At 45.6% G+C, this 20,793-nt stretch overlaps 1 protein-coding gene across 1 annotated transcript in view; it reads left to right on the top strand.

Annotated features, from left to right (window-relative positions):
* Positions 1-2,603: 2,603 nt before the first annotated feature.
* Positions 2,604-20,793, top strand: part of Prpsap1 (phosphoribosyl pyrophosphate synthetase associated protein 1) — a 30,426-nt gene continuing 12,236 nt past the window's right edge. The window contains exons 1-5 of the mRNA XM_090350361.1: positions 2,604-3,213; positions 5,947-5,999; positions 9,692-9,758; positions 17,515-17,687; positions 20,673-20,788. Of these exons, the coding sequence (XP_090206487.1) occupies positions 3,044-3,213; positions 5,947-5,999; positions 9,692-9,758; positions 17,515-17,687; positions 20,673-20,788 (579 nt within the window). The 5' untranslated portion in view covers positions 2,604-3,043. The remainder of the gene's footprint in view (positions 3,214-5,946; positions 6,000-9,691; positions 9,759-17,514; positions 17,688-20,672; positions 20,789-20,793) is intronic.

The following is a 20,793-nucleotide window of genomic DNA, read 5'->3' as shown; positions in this document are numbered from 1 at the left end:
GCAAAACACTAGCCTTGATCCCCAAATCTCAGAGATAGCAACCAGGCCCAGAGTTCAAGTCTCAGGACCAGCAAAAACAACAAAGGCAACTTTGCTGGCTGCCACATACTCCATTGAATGGAGAGTTCATAATTTGTTTAGTCACCCTATTTTCTTTGGGTGTTTGGTTGCTTCTAATTCTGCCGATGCTGTCTCTATACATATTGAGAAATGTGCCATTGTCACTTCTCAGGGTGCCCTGAAGCTCTGCCAGGAAGCAGATACCAGCGAGGAGTACCACAAAGCAGTTATAGCAGAGGGTTTTGTGTATGAGCTGCTAATGGGACAGAGGAATGACAAATCAGACCCTGGTGAGGTCTGCCTCTCCCACAAGATGCAGAGACACCTGAGTCAGCCTCATTGGAATTGCCTTATTCTGTTTGAGCTGTGACAAAACAGTCAGTGTGACTGAAACAACAGGAATTTCACAGTTCTTGAAGCTAGAAGACCCAGATCGGGAAGCCAGTGTGCCAGTGCTCCAGTGTTGTGTGAGGTGTCTCTTTCAGGATACAGTCAGCTGCCTTCTCACTGTATTCCCATGTGGCAAAGAGAGAGAAAGCATGGCATCTCTTCATCTTCATACAGGGGCACTAATTCTATCCTGGGTGCCCTACTGTAGTCTACCCTCAATGACCCCTCAGACTTGCAAAGGTCCATGCCTCCTTAAACCATCAATTGGAGATGGAGCTTCAGCAGATTTGTGACTTTCAGAACACAAACCATCAGCCTATAGCAACGATCACTGGCCATCTCCAGCCGCGCTCTATATGGTACCCAAAGCCCATTTTGATGCTGGGAATTGGGGCCCTTGAAAGTGTGTGGCATTCTCTTTTTCAACAAGCATTTACTGGGCACTTACTATGCTTTCCATGCTGTCCTAAGGGACAAAGATCCAGTGACATAACCTCCATGGCAGCTACTCCTCAAACCGCACAAGGGCCTTCTGGTAGGGACCAACTGGCCTCTTTTCTTCCTGGGTTGAATTACCCTCCAATGAAGACAACTCCTTTGTGGCAAGGGCTGCTCCAGTACTGAGTTTTCCTAATGGATGCCAAGAATGTGTGTCCTTTCTTTCCGCCTCTCCCTGGAAGGGAAGGGGGAGGGGAAGACCATGTATCTCAGGCAGCAGGAGCTGAGTCTGGCAGCACCTCCCACAGACCTGGATCTCTGGCTGGCTTCGCAGAGCAGAACCCGTCTACCTGCTCTAAACCCTGTGTATTGCAGCCTTTCCACTACTCCTTTGTGTCCTTTGTAAATTATTTCATTCCCATGAAATGAAAAGAGGGGCAGACAGAGGGGAAACTATCATTTTGGATCTAACAAGGAAAAGAGAACTTACCTGGGGGGGTTTGGTACAGGAGAAAGTGGATCACTGAAGATGGAAGAGGCTGGGAAGCCAAATGGGGCTGTGAGGTTACCTCCTATCATCAACAACAGGAAACTGCTTCCATCCCTGGCTGGAGGCAAAAAGGAACAAGAGCATCACTAGAGCCTAGTGATTACTCAGAGACACATAATAGGTGATGGAAGCCTTGAGATGTCCACTAGCAGCTGGGCATTTAATACTGGTGACATTATTCTCCAAGTCAGAGCAAAGGAAGAAACATGGCTTCCCCCTTCCATCCACCCCCAATCTCCATCCAGCATCTGCCATTGACCAAGGTGGGCCAGAAGCAAGGTGACTCTGGGGCCCAGACCACTCTGGCTTCCAGCTCGAGGGTGAGAGCTCCTATCTTCCAAAGGATGAGACAAGTGTTCCCGAGCTAAGATTGGTGTTCCTCATGGTTCCAAATCATTACACTGAGCTCCTCCTGCCTTCCAGGCCCTGGGTACATGCTGGCCTGCTATACTGTCAGAAATCATTCCAGAGCCCTGCACCATCCCATGGCTTTGCTTCGAGAGCCACCGTGGGTGCTTGAAGCACCGTCAACAGTGTAGTCCACATTGTGTTCCCGTGTCTTAATCCTGCACCCAAGTCTCCAGAAAGGAGTAGTGGGCCACACGCGCGGTGCCAATGACCTTTATTGCAGAAGCACCGCCCCCCCCCCCAGACCGTGGCCTATCAGATCACCAGACTCAAACTCTGACCGCCTTCCCTCGCTAGTCTAAGGCAATCTAAGGCTTCAGGACCCGGAGTGCCTCCGGCTTACAAACACAGGACTAGCCGAGGGAGACCGGTGTGCAAAAAGTAACTAGAAGCACAAGCATGTGCACACGGAGGAGTGCTGCGGGTGGGCAGGTTTCTGGGACCCGGCTGGGTCTCCGCAGGGCAGCGGTGGAAGGGGAGGTGGAGGCGGTTGTGATGGGTAGAGAGCCAGGAGCTCATAGACTGGCGCCTGCGCCTTAGACGCGGTCGGGGAACCTTGCCTTAACTGAGGCTGGTAGAAGAAGGCGAGTCCGGGGAAACGTTCCGGGTCAGGACCACCGAGCGGCACGGCCTCCCCGCACCCCGGAGCCGCGGGACAGCAGCCGCGATCGGCCCCGCCCTCCGCGCGCGCCCCGGGCCCGCGGCTCTGGGGCGCATGCGCGACGTGGTTTCCCACCATCGAGGCGCGGAGCCCAGAGCGTCCGCTTCCACACAGGCTGACAGTCTGGCTCCTGGCAGAGAAGCCGCCATTCGGCTGCGGCCGCCACAGATCCGGGATGCGCCACCCTTAAGCGACGAAGCTCACCGGGGAGCGGCCGAGCGAACTCGTGGAGCGTCTGTCTCGTGAGCAGGCCTCGCAGCGTTGCCCGCCTCTCTGCCCTCACCTAAGATGGCGGCCGTGCGGCCTCTCTAGCGGCCGCTTCTCGGATTCCCGGAGGGGGCGCGGCCTGGAGGGCCGCCCTGGGGCGGCTGAGGTGCGGCTGGAGGGAGGCGCGGGCTCGGCGTCCGGCGGTGTCGCGCAGCGCCGCGGTCTCCACTCGTTTCCCTCGGGTTTTCCTCAGCGTCCGCCCGGCTCCCAGCCGCCGCCGCCGCCGCCTCGGCTGGAGCGGCGTCCGTCACCGCGCCTCGGGCCGGACGATGCCCAGGAAGCTGCTGCTGCTGCCCCCGCTGTCCGCGCGCTCGGCCTCCCGTGCCCCGCGAGCCCGGCTCGCTGCCTCTCCGGCCATGAACGCTGCCCGCGCCGGCTACCGAGTCTTCTCGGCCAACTCCACGGCCGCCTGCACCGAACTGGCCAAGCGCATCACCGAGTAAGCGAGGGGCGGGGGCGCCGCCGCCCCCCAGCCCCGGGCCGAGGGGTCGTGGGCCACTTCCGCACCTGCGGCCGGGGCGCGGGGCCGCGGCGTCTCACCTGGACGTGGCTCCCGTCGGGCCAGGCCGGCCCCGCCCCAGGCTCGGGTCTCCCCGTCCCTAGGACTGAGGCTCCTGCTCCCCTTTGCGCGCTCGGCTTGGTCCCAGCATCCCACCGCCATTCCCGAGCTGCCCGGCGGAGGTAGTTGGGAGGGAGGCGACTCCAGCCCACGGCGTGGTGGTGCAGGCCGGGGAGGAGAGTAGCTGTCGAGCCAGGTCCTGTACTTCATTCCGCTTTGGGTTGGGTCGGGCGCCTCAAGCCTGCCTTTTCTGGGCTGTTCGTCCGGCCCTCACTTTTCGTTGGCGACAGTTAGTCGGACCAGGAGGTTATATTTTGACATGCCCATCTATGCGTACAACCCACCTAGGTTTAGACTCACCCCCGGCCGGCACTTGCCCTTCCTTCCTCCCCCCTCCCAATCTCAGCGAGCTTCTGTTTTATTTATTTATGTATTTCTTTTTCTTTTCTTTTTTTTTTACCAGTCCTGGGCTTGGGCTCAGGGTGTGAGCACTGTCCTTGGACTTTCTCAAGGCTAAAGCTCTACCCACTTGAGCCTCAACACCATTTCTGGCTTTTTTCCCCTATGTATATGGTACCGAGGAATTGAACCCGGGTCTTCGTGCGTGCTAGGCAAGCACTCTACCACTAGGCCAAACTCCCAGCCTCCTTTCTGTTTTATTTTTAAACCAAAGATGCCTTCCCAGACTTGACACTTACCAACTCTGTGACATTGGGCAAAGAGATGTGATTCTCTGAACTTCCACTTGTGAAGTGGGGATGATTCCCTCTATTCAGCCCCGGTGTTGTGAGCCCAGAACGGGTGAGCTAAAACCTCCCCTAGCAGGAACTCTTAGTGATCTGCGATGGTACCTGACTGCTCACCTGCCTCAAACTTGGCTCTTCTGGGAAAAACCCAGAATCTTAATACAGAAGAACAACAGTATTACAGGCCCATCTCCAAATAGACTTGATAGTAAAGTGGAGTGAATATTGTTTTCAGCTAGGCACCAGTATGTCACCCTAGCTACTCTGTAGGCCAAGGTTTAAGGTTCACCATTGGTAGCACAGTTTGAATGCTAACCCTAGCAGACAAATCTAAGAAATCCTGCCCAGGCAGGAAAGTTCCTGAGACTCATATCTCCAATAAACCACAAAAACAACAGCAACAAAAATAATGCTAAAAATGAAGCTCAGGGAAAGTGCCCAGCCCTAAGTTCAAACCCCAGGCCCTGAAAAAAAATTTTTTTAAACACTTATTTTTCAATCTATTACCAAGTTTCTATTTCTAACTTCTGAATATTTGTCTTCCTGAGGCCAACTAAAATCCTGATTTTCACTGTGCAGTTTGTGTTTGTTTATATTAGGTCAGGTTTACTGACTTTGCCTGGGGAAAATTTGTAAGGCCTCCTTGTGCCTTTTTGTTTTGTTTTGTTTTTCTTGCCTGAAAGGCTTTTAACTTTAAACAATAAATACTTGTAATACTTCCCTTATCTGTTTCCTCCTGAGGACTAAACTCTACCAGCTAATCACACACTCTCCCACCTCAGCCCCTCTTAACATTTTATTAGATAAAGGGTTTGAGCACCTAACTAAAATTTGAAGAACTATAAAGTAGATGACCTTGAGTTAAAGATATTTAATTTCCCAAGTTCCTTTGAGAGGGCCCAGGAAGCACAGAGGATCTGTAAAGTAGATGTCCCTTGAGATAAAGAAATTTTATTTCCCAAGTTTCTTTCAGAATGCCCAGGAAGCACAGAGCTTCACATTGTTTCCATTTTTACTCTAATCCATGCCTTAGGTGCATTGCATCCCTGGGATTTGTATGTTCTGTGTGTGTGAGTGACAGATACCTCAGAATCTTCTATACCCAGCAGCACTTCACTCATTGTTCCTCATTAATTCTTACCTCCCTTACACTTTATTTTTTGGGTGGGGAGACTAAGTACTTTAAGGGGAATATTCATGGCATAAAGTTTACCATTTTAATAATTTTAAAGAATACAGTTTAGTAAACGAGAATGATACTCTGTATTTACAAAAACACTCTGTGTTCAAAAGATGATTGTGTATCTTTGCAAAAAATTTGAACTTGGATTGATGGTGTAGCCTCAGGAGTGGAATGCTTTCCTTGCATGGGCATAATTCTGGATCAGTTAATACCCACTCCCCCCAAAAAAAGCCAGAAGAGACAAATTGAGGTTGGAAACTCTTTCTAGTAAAACTGTCCTGGGCTTGAGCTCAGGACTGGAGCACAGTCCTTGGGCTTCCCTCAAGGCTAGAGCTCTACCACTTGAGCCTCAGCACCAATTCCAGCTTTTTCCTATGTATGTGGTATCAAAGAATCGAACACTGGTCTTAGTGCATGCTAGGCAAGCACTCTACCACTAGGCCAAACTCCCGGCCCTCCTGGAGATACTTATCTCCAATTAATCTCCAAAGAAAGCTGGAAGTACCAGTGTATGGCTCAACTGGTAGAGTGTAATCCTTGAGCTTGATAATAGTGCCCAAGCCCTGAATTTAAGCTCTAGGATGAGCACAAAAAGAAAAAGAAAGAAAAGAAAAAAAGAGAGACAAAGAGAGAGAGAGAGAATTACTATTACTAACTGCATATGTTTTCTTTTGGTCTTATTAGGCGCCTTGGTGCTGAATTGGGAAAGTCTGTTGTATATCAAGAAACCAATGGAGGTAAGTCAAGGTTTTTTTTTAATGTTTTTGTTTTGTTTTTTAATGTTTTTCTTAAATGTCGCTTGCTTGCTTGCTTGCTTGCTTCCTTGCTTTCTGTTGGTTATGGGGCTTGAACTCTGGACTTGAGCACTGTCTCTGAACTCTTCAGCTCAAGGCTTACCACCCTACCCCTTGAGCCACAGCACCAATTCTGGTTTTCTAGTAGTTAATTGGAGATAAAGAGTCTCACCATCTTTAGTGCCCAGCCTGACTTTGAACCACATCTTCGGATCTCAGTCTCCGGAATAGCTAGGATTACAGGTGTGAGCCACCTCACCCTGGCCTGGCTAAGTCTTTAATTTTCTAAACTGCTGCCTGATGAGCTGTCCTGGCTGATAAATACTTCTTAAACCTGTATGCTTTAACTAGGTCATCAGTGACATCAAGAGCAATACTGTTGTAGGAATACTTAATAACACTGAAAATTCCTTTTGCTAACCATAGCATACCTGTAACCTTAACTATACTTAAGAGACTGAGATTGGAAGAAACTCTTTTAAGTTCAGCCTAGTCAAAAAAAAAAAAAAAAAAAAAAAATTCTTGAGGCCGGGAGTTTGGCCTAGTGGTACAGTGCTTGCCTAGTATGCACAAAGACCCAGGTTTAATTCCTTGGTACCATATACATAGAAAAGGCTGGAAATGGTGCTGCGGCTCAAGCGGTAGAGCACTAGCCTTGAAGGAAGCCCAAGGACTGTGCTCAGGCCCTGAGTTCAGTTCCCAGAACTGGCCAAAAAAAAAAAAATGAAAGCAAAAAAGTCTGGGGGCAGGGCTCACTTGAAAAAGTGCTTGCCTAGAAGGCAGACACTCAGTACCACACAAATAAAAATGCTCTTTAAATTCTTTCTATCTTTAACTTTTTTCTGAGTATCATATTAGACTTTCACACTAGGTAAAGTAAGTAGTAAGTAGGTATTTCATTTTTGCCTTCCACGGTGTAGGGTAAAGAATTAGATGGTGACGTTTATAATTACTGACGGTGCTAGAAGCACTTAGCTTGTGGTTGATGTCTTCCAGAGGTTGTTATCATAAAGCTCTCTCTCTCTCTCTTTTTTTTTTTTTTTTTTTTTTTTTTGCCAGTCCTGGGCTTGAGCTCAGGGCCTGAGCACTGTCCTTGGATTTTTCTCAATGCTAGAGTTCTACCACTTGAGCCTCAGCACCACTTCTGGCTTTTTTTCTATGTGTGTGGTACCGAGGAATAGAACCCGGGTCTTCGTGCATGCTAGGCAAGCACTCTACCACTAGGCCAAACTCCCAGCCCACTTCTGGCTTTTCTATGTATGTGGTACTGAGGAATTGAGCTCAGGTCTTCATGCATTCTAGACAAGCACTCTACCACTAGGCCAAACTCTTGACCCCTAGGTACCTGTTTTATGCTTCCCTTTTCCTTTTGGTTTTTTGCCATTCCAAACCTTGATGAACTCAGGACCTGGGCACTGTCCCTGAGCTTCTTTTGCTCAAAGCTTGGGCACTGTCCTTGGGCTTTCTCAAGGCTAGCTTGCATTCTACCACTTGAGCCACAGTGCCACTTCTGGCTTTTCCTGTTAATGTGGTTCTGAGGAATGAGATCCAGGGCTTCATGCATGCTAGGCAAGCACTCTACCACTAGGCAACATTCCCAGCTCCTCTTTTCCTTTTTAAGTTGTAAATATCTTCAAGAAGCCTGATAAGAGGAATTGTTAAGACCCTGATGTTTTGGGCATACTTTGCCCCCATATCGTCCCATTTCTGCCTACTTGAGTTCAATGCACTATTCTCGGGATATGTTCAGGTCCTATATGTTTGTTTATTTATTTATTATTTTGTGTTTGTGCACGCAAACACGCACACATGCTTGCTTTAGTGCCAGTACTAGGGCTTGAAGTTAGGGCCTGGTTGCTGTCTCTGAGTGATTTTGTTCAAGGCCAGTACTCTACTATTTGAGCCACCCAGCTCCACTTTCACCTTTGTGTGTATGTGTGTGATCAGTTAGAGACAGGAGTCTCATAAATTTTCTATTTGGGCTGGGTTTGAACTGCAATCCTCAGATCTTAGATTCCAGAGTAACTGGGATTATAGTAATGAGCCACCAGCACCTCTCTGTATTTTGTTTTATTAACTTTTTAATTTTCTGGTGCTGGTACTGGGACTTGACTCAGGGCCTGGGCACTTTCACTGAGTCACAGTGCCACTTCTGTCTTTTCTGTTTATGTGGTACTGAGGAATTGAACCCAGGGCTTCATGCTTGATAGGCAAGCACTCTACTACTAAGCCCATTCCCAGTCTCTCTCCCTTAGATTTTTTTGTTAAAGGCTGGTACTCTTATCACTTGAGCCCAAAGTTCCACTTCTAGGTTTTCAGTGGTTTTTTGGAGATGGGAGTCTTTTAGATTTATCTGCTTGGGCTGGCTTTGAACCATGATCCTCAGATCTTATTAGCCTCTTAGGTAGCTAGGATTACAGACATGAGTCAGCATCCTCCAAGCAGCTTCAACACTTAGCAGCTTTTTCCTTAGTGAGGGTATCTTCTGCCAGGGGGTTTCAAGAGAGGTTGCTTGCTTCATGGTGTAATCAGATCTTGTGAAGCAGCTAAGGAGGGGAGGTGAATGCAGACCTTGTTCCCCACCCTCTGGCAGGGTCTAGGTCTTCCTCTGGCACCCTAACACAGGGTCTGGCACAGGAAACTGCATTATCTTTGACCTCCTCATTTGTTGCACACTCTTCTCTAAGCATCTTATTTTTCTCTGTATTTGTTGATGGGCTCAGGACCTGAGCACTGTCCCTGGATTTTTCTCAAGGCTAGATAGAGCTATACCACTTGAGCCACAGCATCACTTTTGGCTTTTTGCTATATATGTGGTACCAAGGAATCGAACCCGGGTCTTCGTGCATGCTAGGCAAGCACTCTACCACTAGGCGAAACTCTCGGCCCCTACTTTTTATTTTTTATTTTGTCAGTCATGGGCTTTGAACTCAGACCCTGGGTACAGTTCATGTGTTCTTTTGCTCAAGGCCACCCCATCACTTCTGGTTTTCTGGTAGCTAATTGGAGATCTAGCATCAAACCACAATCCTCAGATCTCAGCCTCCTGAGTAGCTAGGATTACAGGCGTGAGTCACTTACTATTGGCTTTTTCCCCCCCTAGTTTGACTGTTTTTCTTTATGCTCCTGTCATTTTGAAATCTATTAAATAATTTGTTTGAGCTAGGTATGTTGGTACATACCTGTAATGCAGCTGTGTATGGGGCTAAGGTAGGAAAATTGAGGTCAGAGGCTGACCTAGGAATCAGTATAAAGTCTAATCTGAAAGCCCCTAAAGGTAAGGACTGGGGACATGGCTTAACTGAATGTATACCTACCTAGCAAACTTGAGGCCCTGAGTTCAGAACACAAATAAACATATATATAATGAATGATATTTGTCTCATCAAGTGAAATATTGGTTTATGTTTGACTTTATTCCCTCAAAATGTCTTGAAATATGTTTCTTAAAAAGAAAAGGAAACAGGCTGGGATATAGCTCAGTGGCAAAGCGCTTGCCTAGCAAATGCAACATCCTGGGTTTGATCTCCAGTACCAAAAAAGAAAAGACAGAAAAAGAAAAAATACAGTTAAAAAAAACCAACAACAACAAGAAAAGGAAACCAACAATAACCTTAGACATGTTTATCTTTCAGAAACAAGGGTTGAAATCAAAGAATCTGTCCGTGGCCAAGACATTTTCATTATCCAGACAATACCCAGGTAAGAGCACGTGCTACTTTATGTTTCCCTGATTGATTCTCTGAACCTTAGTGGGGTGGTTGGTGTTTGAATTGTACATCTGGATGTGTATAAAATTAGATGCTTCCTAGCGGTGCGGTGACTTACGCCTATAATCCTACCTCTTGAGTAGGATTGAACCTTGATCCTCAGATCAAGGCCAGTCCAGGCACTAAAGTCTGTGAGACTCTTATATCTAATTAGCCACAAGAAAACTGGAAGTGGCACTGTGGCTCAAGGGCTAGGGCGGTAGCCTTGAGCTGAAGAGCTCAAGGATAATGCTCAAAGTTCAAGCCCATGACAGATATACACACACACACACATACACACAAAAAAACCTAGATGCTTCCTAAACTGTCCTTCTCTTCTGAGTTCCTGTTTGTTACACTCTACATTTGTCAGTTTATCTTCTAAAACATCAAATTCCTCAAGGGCAAAATACTTCTGTATGTACTGACTCAAGGTTCGCTAGCTCAGCCCTGCTGGAAAATTTACAAATGTTAACACAGTGCATGACTGCCCAGGCTGCTTACCCCCACCAAGACTTGTAAGCATCCTGGATATGTGACATGCTGCCCACCTTTGTGTTTCCAGGAAGATGTCAAGATTTAGAAACATCTGGTACAAGGATCAGTATATTGTAGTGTTCAAGGATCAGTGCATTCTAGGGTTCATAGGTACAGCTACTCAGAGCATTAGTAGCATTGTTAGGCCTGACTGTTTGCTCCATCTATATATATTATTCCTCCACCAATTTTGATTTTATATTTACCTCCTAGTAACTGGAAGTCTTTTGCTCATTGATTTTTGACATGCATCTTAATTGTGGCAGCTCACACATATAATCCTAGCTGTTCAGGAAGTACAGATTGAGAGGATTGCCATTCAAGGCCAAGCCAGGTAAAAAAGTTAGTGAGAACCTATTTTACTAAATAACCCCGGCATGGTGGGGCAAGTGTAATTGTTTCTGTGCCAGAGGCCTATGTAGGAGAATCATATTTCCATACTGGCTGAGGCAAAAACATGAAAGTATATCCAAAAAATAAATAACTTAAGCCAAAGGATATGCAAAGTATAGCTCAAGTGGTAGAGTGCCATCTATCAATTTTGAGACTTTTTGGTCAACCACAGGGCTTGAACTTAGGGCCTGGGTACTGTCTCTGAGCCTCTTTGTGCTTAAGACACTTGAGCCATAGTGTTGCTTCTGGTACTTAATTGGAGATAAGAGTCTCATGGAAGTTATCTGCCCTGGCTGGCTTTGAACAGTGATCCTCAGATCTTAGCTTCCTAAGTAGCTAAGATTATAGGTGTGAGTCACTAGTGCCTGACAGTTGTGAGACTCTTGAGTTCAAGTCTCAGTGCAACACAAAACAAAAAGCCAGATGAAGTCCCAAGACTCTCCCCTGGAATCTGTTGGGAAGATTATATATTCCTTTGTTCCTCATTGCCATTGTTGGACAGAGTGCCAAAAACTTGGAGTGGCCGAATTTTTACACAGATCTGGAAATATGAGTGCAGGGTAAAGAATGGGTATGCATTGCCAGTTAGCAGGACCCGAGACTTTGTAGAGGTCATGGGTGAAGAGAATATCATGTGTGCCCAAGTGACTTGGAGACTGACGGAATTCATAGCAGACCAGCCAGGAGTGTTTCCTTAAAGCCTTGAGCACCACCTAGACTTGTCGGCACTGAACCACCCATGTATTGTGCTTCAGTTCTTCAGGTCTTGTTCAAATGACACTTAATAGCTGGGGACTGGTGGCTCACACCTGTAATCTTTGCTACTGAAGAGGCCGAGATCTAAGGATTACAGTTCAAAGCTAGTCTGAGCAGGAAATACATGAGATTCTGATCTCCATCTAACCACCAAAAAGCCAAAAATGGTGCTCTGGCTCAAGTGGTAGAGCTCCAGGCCTGAGTGAAAAAGCTGGCTACTCCAGTGTGTGCTTTCCTGATGCTGTAATGAGAGGCTGCACTGCCTTGGTTCTTTTCTCCAGTTCCTCAGGGCATGAGAGAGCATGGCATTAGCCCCAGGCCCTTGGTATAGCTGCTAGGCCTTCCATTACTGAGGGTGGTGAAGAACCAAATCACAGGGCTGGGAGTTTGGCCTAGTGGTAGAGTGGTAGGCCTAGCATACACCAAGGCCTACATTCGATTCCTCAGTACCACATACATAGAAAAAGTCAGAAGTGGTGCTGTGGCTTAAGTGGTAGAGCTCTAGCCTTGAGAAAGCCCAAGGACAGTGCTCAGGTCCTGAGTTCAAGTCCAGGACTGGCAAAAAAAAAAAAAAAAGCAGCAGCAGCAAATCACTGCTCTGTGGTGGGCCGGGCTTGTCACTAACACTGAGGTCCAAGTCCAATCAGGATCAAGTAGCAAAGTCTGTCCTTTGCCCAAACTGACTTTATGGGAACAAAAGGATGTGTGTTAAATGTGGAAGCACTGTCACTAAACAGTGCTAATCTCATGAGCTTTGACCTTCGATTCTCCAGTAAAAGATCCAGTGAATACATTGGAGTGGTGGGGCTAGAGCAGGAATGGCTGAAATGCTGGGCACCTTGGTTCTGTTGCTTGCACTTGAGAGTCTTTTTTTTCTCCCCCCTCGGGCTGGGCACCATCCCTGAGCTCTTCAGCTCAAGGCTAATGCTTTACCACTTGAGCCATAGCACCATTTCTGGTTTTCTGGGGTTGATTGGAGATAAGAGTCTTACAGACTTTCGTGCCCGGGGCTGGCTTTGAATCGAGATCCTCACTCCTGCGTACCTAGGATTACAGGCGTGAACTATCAGCTCCGGCTTTGAGAATCATTTGAGTCAGGTGATTTCAAATGGTCTACCTAGTCTGGCTGTGGATGGCTGGAGTTTACCAGCTGCTTCCCTACTGCCTGTGGCCATTCAGGTGTAGCCTTAGGAGCCTTTGCTTTTCAGATATATTGGGAGAGTTGAAGCTGTGTGCCTGTGAAAGGCATATTTTGATGACTTTATTTAGTTGCTTTTTTTCCCCCACTTGTACCAAGCTTTGAAGTCAGAGTTTTGCCCTTGCTTATGACTGATGCTCTATCACTTGAGCCACACCTCCAGCATGTGTGTGTGTGTGTGTTTTGCTGGGGATATAACTCCGGGCCTGTACATACTAAGCCAGTGATCTGCCACTGAGCCACACACCTGCACAATCACAGCAGCACCGACCCTTTGTTATCCCCTCCTTGTATTCATGGTCCAAGATACTGGCCTTGGTGTGGGAACAGCATGGCTTGAGGTTCTTTGGAATAAGAAGTTACATTTTTCTTAATTCTTGGTTATAGTATCTCAAGGTAGCCAAGAATTCTCTGGTGAAATTCACCACAGCAGTCTAGTATAACCCTGGGCAGGCAGAAGGGAAGAGCAAAGAAGAATGGAGAGAAGTGGGCTAATCCCATCTGCAGCCACTGTTTCTCCACTGTACTTACAGAGTTAGAAAACAAGTGAAGAAAAGACTTGGAAGCAGTCCTCTGAATCCTTAGCAATAGCCATGAGAAGGACTCTGCTCTTGAGAAAATTTGATTGCACATGTGTGCCTGTGCTCAGTCTCTGCAGGGCTGCACATATGCACCTGTGCCCAGTGGTGGTCACCTTGGCCATATCAAAGCAAAACTTGCCAGTTCTTATGTTTCTGAGAATGATGAGGAAAGAACAGAGGAAATAAAGTGAAGAGGAGGGTGTGTGTGTGTGTGTGTGTGTGTGTGTGTGTGTGTGTGTATCCATAAAGAAGGTTATTGGGCTGTGTGTGCTGGTACATACCTATAATTCTAGAGGCTGGAGGATCTGGAGTTGAATGGAGGCCTAACTGGGCTATATAACTAGACTTTGTCTCAAAAAACAAAAGGGTTTTTGGGCTTGCCACAATAAACTAGTAATTTTATCACTTAAGTAACAAATAAAGGACACGCCTGTTATCAAGCTACTAAAAAATAACAAGCAAAAAAGGGCTGGAGGCGTGGCTCAAGTAGTAGAGTTTTGCTTAGCAAATGTGAGACACTGAGTTCAAACTCAGAAGTAGAATTTAAGTGCCCAGGGCCTGGGCACTGTACCTGAGCTTCTTTTACTCAAGGCTAATGCTCTACCACTTGAGCTGTAGCACCACTTCCCAGATTTTTCTTCGTGGTGGATTAGAGATAAGAGTCACATAGAAAGAGACTGAGATCTGAGGATCTTGGTTCAAAGCCAGCCCAGGGACTAAAGACCATGAGACTCTTATCTCCAATTAATCATTAGAAAATGGGAAGTGGAGCTGGGGCTCAAGGGGTAGGGAGGTAGCCTTGAGCTGAAGAGCTCAGGGACAGCATTCAGGCCCAGAGTTCAAGCCCCATGACCTCCACACACAAAAGAAGAGTTGCATACACTTTTCTGAGCTGTATTGAACTGGAGTCCTCAAAATTAAGCCTCCCGAATCGCTAGGATTATAGTTATGAACAACCAGTACCCCACAAGAATTGAAAATTTTAAGTAATGCCCACGGTAGCTGACATCTGCAGTCATAGCAGATGAGGCTAAGATCTGAGGACAAATTCTCAAGACTTTTGTTTCTAAGCAACCAGTAAAAAATAGTCAGAACTGGTAGGATGGCTCAAGTAGTAGAGTGCCAGCCATGAGCCACAAGCAACAACATGAGGTTCTGAGTTCAAGCATTATTATCTACACATTAAAAAATTAATAAAAGAATATAGATAATCTAGTGTCCTTTTCTTTTTACTATTTTGGGCTTATTAGAGTTGAAGAAATATGTCTTAGAGATTTTTCTTTAGTTGATGAGGAGAAAATGTTGTTACCAAAATGTGACTTTAGATATATTAAAGCTTAGACGTTCAATTAAGCCTCATTACTTTCAGAGAGAGAGTTCATCCTAACACACACACACGCACACACGGATGATGGTGCTCAGAATGGGTTTGGAACACCTAACACCACTCAGAACTTAAACTACGTTTGTTTTGACTACGCTAATATTAGAAAGGCTCTGGTTGCTGGGAGTAGATTTATGTCTGAGCACAGCACAACCATCCTAGATGAAGTGTGATTACCCTGGTTGTTGAACAGTGCAGAGCCACTCAGAAAATAATGTGTCTGCTGAGTAGAATAACTAAATCAATAAATACAATGCTTAAAAGGTACTTTCTGAAAGACATTTTCATGGCTATGTACAAGTGCTTGCATGTTGATATGTCATTCTAGTTGCTGGGCTGGGGTAAGTCTTGCCCCATTACCATGTTTCTTTCTTTTTATTGTCAAGGTAATGTGTAGAGGGGTTACAGTTAAAATCGCCAGGTAGTAGGTACATTACTTCTCACACATTGATATCCCTTCCCATGTTCTTGTCCCATTTTCCTCCACCCTCCCCCTATTACCATGTTTCATTTTCCACATCTGTGGCATTGCCTATTGTTTACAATCCTGAGCATTTTAATATATTGTGTGCTGTGTGTTTCCTCATCTCCCATTACTTTTTGTCTATTCATAACAATAAAGCAGTCAAGGCTGACTTTAACTCAGGGTGTGATTACCCTTGGGAAAAGAAAAACTGTTGGTAAAATAGTTAAATTGTCCTACTTCAATACAAGGACTTCAAGAACTAGCCAGGATGTGCTGGGAACATTGTTAGGGAACAGATAAACAAAGCAAGCCTGCCAGCCAAGTTTCTTTCCCATGCTAACCCACAGAGCACTGCCTGTGTCCAATCAATATCTCGGCAAATGGGTGAAACCAGTGCCACAAAGACCTCTTTGTTGCCTTGCTGACCAGTCAGGGGAGAGGCAGACAAGGAGGCTTTCCTTAATCTTAGGTTGAAAGATGTTGAATTCCCTAGCATGAGTCATCAGGTAGAGGAAAAATCAGAAAATAAAACAGAATGAACAAAAATGTATTTTCTAGAGCAAACCAAAAGAGATTGTTCCTTTCCTCACACACCTCGGTCTTCCTTGTGCTTCCTCCCGCCTCCAGCTCCATCAGAGGGAGAGAATTGAGTGTGTGTCTGCCCCCATCCCACATATGTGACCCTGACCTTGATTCAACTTTTTCAATGAATATGTTTACTGTTTCCTGACCAAACATTGTGACTTTCCAAAGACCTTGAATGTACTTCGTAATTGTTTTATTATAGTTATACCAAAAGACTGCATCTCTGACCCCTGTGCCAGACTTGAACTTTATTAATTTGGGAATATGAAGGCAAAAATAATGGTCTAGTTTATATCAGAGGAAAGATGCTAAAACAGGAAAAGATTGGACTGACCTGTGGCCCAGGACCAGAGCCTTCATTGTCTTGGAGTTGAGCCCTCGAATCACTGTACCTACTCTCCAGGAGAGACTAAATCAGAAATCTATAATAGTTACAACACATATAAGTGACACACTAGGAGCTGAGTTTGGAGTGGAAACATTTGTCAAAGGAAGTCCTTGCTGCTGCCGCTCCTCCCTCAGCTCTGCCCCAAGACCTGCCACTACACCATCCTACTCAGATACCTAGTTGGTGAACATTCTGATGTCTGCTGTCATCTAATGTCTAGTATTTGTGGCTGCCTCTCTAGTACTTGTCAGTTCAAGAATTAAACCTGAAATGCTTGCACCTTCCTTGAGCAGTAGCCTATGTAGTGAGGGAATCACAGTTCCTCCGTCTTAGAAAGGGTATGTTAAGGACTAGTGGCAAATCTGGAGAGTGGGAAGAGGCCAAAGGATGTCAAGGCTGCTGTTAAAAAGGCAGTGCTGTGCTGGAGGCTGGGCTCAAATGATAGAGTGGACTGCCTCGTAAGTGCAGGGCTTTTTTTTTTTTTTGGCCAGTCCTAGTCTTGAGCTTAGGGCCTGAGCACTGTCCTTGGGCTTTCTCAAGGCTAGAGCTCTATCACTTGAGCCTCAGCACCACTTCCGGCTTTTTTCTAGGTATGTACTACCGAGGAATCAAATCCCGGTCTTTGTGCATGCTAGGCAAGCACTTCACCACTAGGCCAAACTCCCAGCCCTTGGGCAGGGCTTTGAGTTCAAACCCCAGCACCACTAGAAGGGCATAGCCCACCGCAGACATAGTCAGCCTCTGCAGAGAGTGGTACCCACATTTATTACCAGCAGGACCCGTGCTTTGGTGTCCTTCGAGGTTATATTCCTCTCTGCCTATAAAAATCTTTGACAGACATCTGTCTTTGGGAGTGACATCTTCAAAATTTTCAAAAACCTCCCCATTCCCCTCACATCCTTATTCTGCCTCTCACCAGAATAACAGCAGATCCTTTACATAACGGTGTCTAAGCAGATGGGCAGATGGGCTTCCCATGGCACTCACACTGGCCTTAGTCTGAATTCCTGGGAGATGCTAGTGTTAGGTTACCCTGGCCCATGCTGCTTCCTGTGCCACTGCAATGACACAGTCACTGATCAGAAGATCCAGGCAAAGATGAGAGGGGCCACTGAGCCTATTAGGCTTGAGTAATCACAGGTGAAAACCAGAGCTGAGTCTGCTAGGAACAGCATCTTTTCCCCTTGCTTTTGCAAGTCCCATCATGACCTGGTGTGACAATAAAATGCTTCCTCGCAGCCCCTGCTAGTGATTAATACATGGAATCCACTTAAGAACACAAATCTTAGCACAAGTGGAGCTGTGGCTCAAAGCGGTAGAACAGTAGCTTTGAGCAAAAGAGCTCAGGGACAGTACTCAGGCCCTAAGTTCAAGCCCTATGACCAGCCAAAAACAAAGAACACAAATCTTGTCTATTTCAGAGATGTGAACACAGCCGTGATGGAGTTACTGATCATGGCCTATGCGCTGAAGACAGCCTGTGCCAGGAATATCATTGGGGTCATCCCCTACTTCCCCTACAGCAAGCAGAGCAAGATGAGGAAGAGGGGGTCCATTGTGTGCAAGCTCCTGGCGTCCATGCTGGCAAAAGCTGGTGAGTATCAGACTCTCTTCCTTCCCTATTGAGGATTAGATTTCATGTCAGGAATATAGTTTGAGTCATATTTCTTCACATGTTCACTGATTACATTTTCCTTTTGTATAGTTTGGTTAGCCAAAAGCTTTGGTATTAAATTCTTTTTGTCTTGCTTTGAAATGACATTGCTTCAGTGGTTTCTCCTCCTCTGGTTATGAATGGTTCCTATATTCTGTCATGATGGGTTTTGGCTGCCATCCTGTGATCTGAGCTCCATTAGCTGCACTCTTCGTGTGTGTGTGTGTGTGTGTGTGTGTGTGTGTGTGTGTGTGTGTGTGTGTGTGTGTGTGTTGTTGTTGTTGTTGTTGTTGTTTTGCTGGTTAATTGCAGATAAGAATCTCACAGTCTTTCTTTCCTGGCTGGCTTTGAGCCTTGATCCTTAGATCTCAGCCTCCTGAGTAGCTAGGATTATAGGAAGGAGCCTGATGCCTGGCACTATGTTCTTTTTGTGTTCATAGCATTTAAACTTGATTTTCCTTTTACTACTACTTCCGTTTCTAATCTCTCTCCTGGCACCCAGTTCCCTTGTGTTCAGCAGCTCATTTTCATTGTTATGCTCCTTGTATAGTGGTGGCCTATAAGTCAAATGTAATAACATCTTACAGAGACTTTTACTTGTTTGATGTTTGTTAGAAATGCTGCTTCTTCACTCTGGAAGTTTTCCAGTGACCTATGACCATTTGTAGTGTATTTATAGACATGCAAGCAGGAGAATTATTCAAATTTCAGTATCTTTTTTTTTTTTTTTTTTTTTTTGCCAGTCCTGGGGCTTGAACTCAGGACCTGAGCACTGTCCTTGGGCTTTCTCAAGGCTAGAGGTCAACCACTTGAGCCATAGCACCACTTCCAGCTTTTTCTATGTATGTTGTACCAAGGAATCAAACCTGAGCCCTCATGCATGCTAGGCAAGCACTCTACTACTAGACCAAACTCTCAACCCAAACTTCCTTATCTTGTACTATGTTATATGAATTTCTTTTCATTCAGTGCACATATTATTTTGTCTTGCTTTCATTTTCTGCCATAACCACTGGCATTCACATTTTTTCTTTTTCCTTTTTCTCCTCCTCCTTGGATTTTAACTCAAGATTTCACTTTTGCTAGGCAGATATTCTACCACTTGAACCACTACGCCAATTGTCTCCCTACAATCTTTTTTTTTTCTTCGTCTTTTTTTTTTTTTTTTTTTTTTTGCCAGTCCTGGGGCTTGAACTCAGAGCCTGGTCATTGTCCCTGAGCTTCTTTTGCTTAAGACTAGCACCCTACCACTTGAGCCACAGCTCAATTTCCTGCTTTTTCTGTTCATGCGGTACTGAGGAATTAAACCCAGGGCCTGTGCATGCTAGGCAAGCACCCTGTGACTAAGCCACATTCCTAGACTTCTCTCCCTCCAATCTTTAATAAAGGCTTTCCTAATTTTTTCGTGGTTGTACTGGCATTTGAATTTAGGACCTCATACTTGCTACTAGACTATGATCTACTGCTGAGTTATATCTTCAGTCTCTTTTTGCATTGGTTATCTTGAGATAGAGTCTCACTTTTTGCTTAGGCCTGAACTAGGACCATGATCCACCTATTTGAGGCTTCCTGTAGTAGAGTCATAAGTATACAGCACCATGCTCAGCTTCTTCTGTTTAGAATGGAGTCCTTTGAAATTTTCTGTCCTGGCTGGCCTGAAAGTGTGATCCTCTTTATCTTGGCTCCTGCATAGCTGGGAAGACTGGTGGATATTGTTTTATGATGATAAAGGGTCTTAACTGAATGCCTGAACTGGCTCAAAGCATGATCCTCTTGTTGCCAGCCTCTCAAGTAACTAGGATTACAGGTATAAGATACTGGCTCTTTGTTTTTATGTTCTGTTTTGTTTTGGAGTTTTGTTTTTTGCTGAGTTTTAAACTCATACCTACTTGGCTAGTATCTACTATTTGAGCCACCCCTTCATCCCTACTTTTTGCTTGTTATTTTAGAGGCTTAGTATCTAAAACGTTTTTACCCAGGCTGCCTTCAAATCTCAGTCCTCCCTAATGTTAACCTCCTGAATAGGTAGATTAACATGCATAGATCACTGCACCTCCCCATTCCCCCCCTCCCCGCCTCTTCTTTTGAATGATGTTGCTTTGGTATTTATTAATTTCATGTTCAAAATTTAGGTTCTGATTTTATTTTTTTCCCTTTTTTTTCTTCTTTCTTTCTTTCTTTCTTTTTTTTTTTTTTTTTTTGTGGGTCATGGGGCTTGAACTAGGCCTGGGCACTGTCCCTTAGCTCTTCAGCTCAAGGCTACTGCCTTACCCTTGAGCCAAGTCCCACTTCCCATTTTCCAGAGGTTAATTGGAGATAAGAGTCTCAGGTCCTTTTGTGCCAGACTAGCTTTGAACATTGATCCTAAGATCTCAGCCCCTTGATTAGCTACGATTACAGGTGTAAGCCACTGGTCTGCATGAGCCACCAGCCCAGCTCTTTTTTTTTGCAGGGGGGAGGCGGGTGAAGTTGTGGGACTTGAACTCCAGGCTACACTTTGAGCCACAGCGCCAATTCCAGTGGTTAATTAGAGACAAGTCTCACAGACTTTGTGCCTGAGCTGGCTTCGAACCACGATCCTCAGATTTCAGCCTCTTGAGTAGCTAGGATTATAGGTGTGAGCAACTGAGCCCTGCTGATTTTCTTTAATTTGTGTTCAAACTTGTCGTATATGGAAGAGGGAGTATGCTTCTTCTAGCTTTAATTCTTTCTCTTGTGGAAAGTCCTGGCTTCTTGGTGTTAGGGTGAACTTATTCTTTTCTTTATTAAGTTTAAGATTAATAATGAAGTCTACAACTACATAGTGAATCACAGTGTCACTTGCTTCAGTGTGGTAGGAAGCAGCAGCCAAGCATCTGATTTGTGTCCACTTTAGCCATGGACTTGTAGGGGAGAACTTTGTAATTTTTTGTTTTAAAATTTCAGGTTTAACTCACATTATCACTATGGATCTTCACCAAAAGGAAATACAAGGCTTTTTCAGCTTTCCTGTGGACAACCTTAGAGCCTCACCTTTCCTGCTTCAATATATCCAGGAAGAAGTGAG

Source organism: Megascapheus bottae, chromosome 17, assembly GCF_031878675.1.
Source record: "Megascapheus bottae isolate mThoBot1 chromosome 17, mThoBot2.hap1, whole genome shotgun sequence".
In the NCBI taxonomy this organism is placed as follows: Eukaryota; Metazoa; Chordata; class Mammalia; order Rodentia; family Geomyidae; genus Megascapheus; species Megascapheus bottae.
Note: the sequence above shows the minus strand (reverse complement) of the source record. Positions and strands in the feature narration are given on the sequence as shown.